Genomic DNA, 4,532 nt, shown 5'->3' on the forward strand with positions numbered 1-4,532 from the left:
AAACACAGGTGCATTTAAAATTTAAACCATTTATGTGTTTATGAATCTTATTTTCCAACAGTAAAGAGACTAAAATATTACAACAGGAGCTTTTACCCTATATTGCTTTTACACAAGCACTGTAAACCAAGAGGGTCATAACTTAGTATTTTGCAATAGATGTTTTTCTGTATTTTGGTTAGTTAAGTGCAGGGTCATGCAACATACGGTCCGCGAGAGCTATTTGTGTAGCCCACGCTGATTGCGTCAAGTAGTCCATTGTTTTATACTTTTCACTGTTAAATCATAGGAAGATGTTGTTTAGCATTTTTGACATTGCATTACTAGGTAAAATTTAGGCAAAGTTCTCTGGTTTAAAATTTTGCCCTCGTGGACCCTTGAAAACAAACCAGGGACCCTTGAGAGGGGCAAACCGCAGGTTGGAAACCACTACAATAAATGAATTTTATCAAAATGTATCAAATTGGCCCTCAGCATCATTATGCATGTAAATTGTGGCCCATTGCAATAAGCAGTTACACGCCCCTGGTTTATTGCTATCCCTATTCATAGTGAGGTTAGTGGTTCAAATTTCAATTCGGTGATTGTTTAAGTGCTATTATGTAGCTTTGCTTGCTATCTTTCACTGATGCTTGTGTCCTATTGTACTCATATCGATTTATACAGACTCTTTCAACTGTTACTAAACCTGGATATTTGTGTGCGTATTGTTGTAAAGCTTGTTCTTAATTACAAAGTTGTTATTTTTTCAACAAAAGGCAAAATTAGTTTCTATGCTGTTTTAAATGTAACAATCGTTCTTTCTACATTTAAAAAGCATGCTAAACACCTGAAGTGCCCTTTTACTATGTTTGTAACTTTCTTAACTTAGCTCTTGCCAAAATAATAATGCATACAAAAATACTCAGACATTATAAGTCAAATTTTCACATAATAAATTGACATATTTACATAACCATATACACATGACGGAAACCAGATCGAGTATAATAAGATTTAACAATGCGAAAACTGCAACAAATATTTGTGGGATATTTACTATTGTTTAAGTTTATGGTTGTTTCATTCTCTAAACTCAATCACTCTGTCGCCTTCTTCATCTGCATGAGCATTGTATCCAACAGCTAAATCAGTTGAGCGATTTGTAGCTGCACGTAAAACGGACAATTTCTCCATCAGCCATTTCTTTGCCCTAACAAGTTGATCTTCTATTGCTTTAGAGTAAAGCAAGGGATTAAGAGCACTGTTGATTGGTAGAAATAGACAAGCACTCAACACATAAGCATCTGGTGGCATCTTGATCCCTCCAACACTCAAATATCCCATAACACAAATTGGAATCCAGCAACAGAAGTCGGTCAAAATTAATCTCGAGATTCTCTTCTGCATCTTGGAGCTAATATCGTTGCTTCTAGATCCTTTCATGCGGTTACTCTGTTTGTAGATGAGAACATATGCAACCACCATGTAGATGAACATAAGGAAGTTGATTGTGATGAGGAAAGTTGAATATTCCCAAGCAAATTCACTGGTTGTGGCAAACAAACGTGGCACACAGACGGTTGTTTCTCCATAATATCCAAACTCTCCTTTGATTGGGTTGCGAGGAAATGTTTCCTTGATGGTTTGTTTCACATCAGTCCAACTTTCTGGTTCCATACCAGTAATTCTTTGTGCAAGAAGTGACATGTTTTCCCTGGAAACAAAATCATTTCCGAAAATGTTGTTTGGAAACCAAACATCAGTTGTAAAATATTCCGAAGTGACTTTTAGTAAAGGAACAGTTGCCAAAACTACAGCAAAAATCCAGCAAAACAATTCAGCAAGTAAAACTCTAAGAACACCTACACTTTGAATTGTAAATGGTTTAAAGGCTGATACAAGGCGATAAGTGGTCATTGCTGTCATAGTCATGGCCGATGCTTCAGAAGAAACCACAGCAAGTGCCCCGAGTCCCGAACACAAACTACTTGATCTCCATTCCTTATCAAATAAACAATACAAGCCAGAAAATTGTGTGGCTTGCACTATAACAACAAGCAGATATATTCCCATGAGGTAATCTGAGCAACATAGGTTTAGAAGAAAAATACTTGTGTTAATTAAAACATTTTTGTTTCTGTCTACATTCCATAAGCTGCGAGCAGTTGCAATAAACACAAACGAATTTCCTCCCAAGGCTAACACTGCTGTTATCCAGAAAATTGCTCGGTATATTGGATTGGCAATCATTTCATTGACATCTGCAAACGCGTCCCCAGCCAAGTTCACACATTCATCACTTCCATCCGAACAATCGCGAATTCCATTCTGCACCAGTTTCCATTCAACTGACAAAGGTTGTTTGTTTGTGCAATAAAATCGTTCCTTTTCGCAACAACATCTGCTTTCATCAGATTCATTATCGCAATCGATAATTCCGTCACAAACAGTTTTTCTGTCAATAGAAATTAAATCTTTGCCTTTACAATAAAACTGGGTTTTGTTGCAAAGTTCAGGAAATTCATCTGAGCCGTCGTCACAATCGACTTTTCCGTCGCACACCAGTGTGTTTTTTATGTTAAACTTTCGTTTTGAAAAACAAGAAAACATATTTGGACAATTCACTTCACCATATAACTTCAGCTTGTCCCCAACTTTTCCATCACATATTAAGTCCAACAAAACTCTGGCTTCAATTCCCTTACCTAGCCAATACTGAAATTTACTCCTCAACCAATGGTTGTCATTTCTCGCACACTTAAATATTTCGTCAATTTCGAGGCCTTTAAAGTTTTCTGGTAAACACTGAGTTTGTTCCAAATTATTTGCAGATGAACAGTATTTTGTGTTTATTTGATCAACACATTGCACGCTTGAGTTGCACAACTTTCCACTTTGAACTGAACATACAGATTTATTTTGGCAATGCATCTGATTTGATGGACAATCACCCCTTATATCATTACACAAACTTTGATTAAAACACAAACACTCATCTGTCATATCAAAGCAATCCACTATACCATCACAAACTTGCTTGGATGATATAATCAACTTTTTATCCAAGCACTGAAAACATTTGAACTCTCTGTTGACAAAACAAAGATCAGATTTATCAGAACATTGAGCCACTGAATCGTAAACGTTAGGTTGAGGCAAAACACAAACACCTTGTCTCGATGATCCAGAGCATTTAAACCCAAAACCAGATTTTATTTCATCACTGTTGTCACTACAACTACTAACTGAGTCACAAAAATGACTTCCAGCTATGAATTTTTTATTATTACAAAAGGCATAATTCTGACAATTTTTTTCAGTTTTTTTGCAGATTGAGGAGACGCAAATCACATTCTTGCTTTTACAACTGTTGATGTCATCAGTACAAGATGGTTGGATTACTGTGTTGCACCCTGCTGGAACTGGGGAATGTAGAAGATACCTGGCAAGTTGTTCACTCTTACAAGTTGTGGCAAACATTGTGCAAGATTGACATGTGAAGTTGGAAACTGAACAAAGTTCGTCACTTCCATCATAGCAATCCTTAAATGTGTCACCAATCCAGTCAAAAGGTATGCATCTGCCAGTAGATGAACAATGTTTGTTACCAGGATCACACGGACATCTTGCGTAAACTCCAGAGCAGTTACATGTGTAATGTGTCTCATCACTACCATCAAAACAGTCACGATTTCCATCACATAATAAAGATCGCTCAATACAACTTCCCCCTATACTGATGTCGCATTGTTTCGTGCCAACACATGCACATTGAAACTTATGAGCTGGACAAGTGCAATTAACTTCATCACTCCAATCTCTACAGTGATTATATCCATCACATTGCCTGTATTTGTAGATGCAACCCCATGCAGTTGTGCAGTTGTTTGTTTTGTAGCAATCACATTCAAACTTATCAGCTGGACAAGTGCAATTAACTTCATCACTCCAATCTCCACAGTCATTATATCCATCACATTGCCTGTTTTTGTTGATGCAACCATTATCAGTTGTGCAGTTCTTTGTTTTGTAACATGGGCATTCAAAGTTATGAGCTGGACAAGTGCAATTAACTTCATCACTCCAATCTCCACAGTTATTATATCTATCACATTGCCTGTTTTTGTAGATGCAACCACTGTAGACATTTGTGCAGTTCTTTGTTTTGTAACAATCACATTCAAACCTATAAGCAGGACAAGTGCAATTAACTTCATCACTGCCATCTATGCAATCTATCATTCCATTACATCGGTCCCACTCCGACACACACCCAACAGAACCTTTACAAGTTGTGTTGAAGCAGTCACACTGGAACGTGCCTTCAGGACAAACCTCACTAAACTCGTCGCTCCAATCACCACAGTCGTTGTACCCGCCATTTACCCTCCACATCTCAATACATCCTGGTTTGTTTCCACACCGACCAAACTTGTGACAAGCACATTCGAACATTGAAGAAGGGCAGGTGCAGTTGGGACCGCGGTATGGTTTCTCGCACACCGAGAGATTTTTAGGTTCTGTGAAAAAATTGCAAAATTAAGTTTTAC

General features: G+C 37.5%; 1 protein-coding gene across 1 annotated transcript; it reads right to left on the reverse strand.

The window, feature by feature from the left end:
* Nucleotides 1–918: 918 nt before the first annotated feature.
* LOC145220613 (uncharacterized) lies at nucleotides 919–4,272 on the reverse strand. The gene has a single exon (XM_080087810.1). The coding sequence runs from the start codon at nucleotides 4,222–4,224 to the stop codon at nucleotides 1,063–1,065; it is 3,162 nt and encodes a 1,053-aa protein (XP_079943936.1). The 5' UTR covers nucleotides 4,225–4,272; the 3' UTR covers nucleotides 919–1,062.
* Nucleotides 4,273–4,532: the final 260 nt, after the last annotated feature.

The sequence above is a fragment of the Phallusia mammillata genome, chromosome 3 (assembly GCF_965637545.1).
Source record: "Phallusia mammillata chromosome 3, kaPhaMamm4.hap1.1, whole genome shotgun sequence".
NCBI classification, from domain to species: domain Eukaryota; kingdom Metazoa; phylum Chordata; class Ascidiacea; order Phlebobranchia; family Ascidiidae; genus Phallusia; species Phallusia mammillata.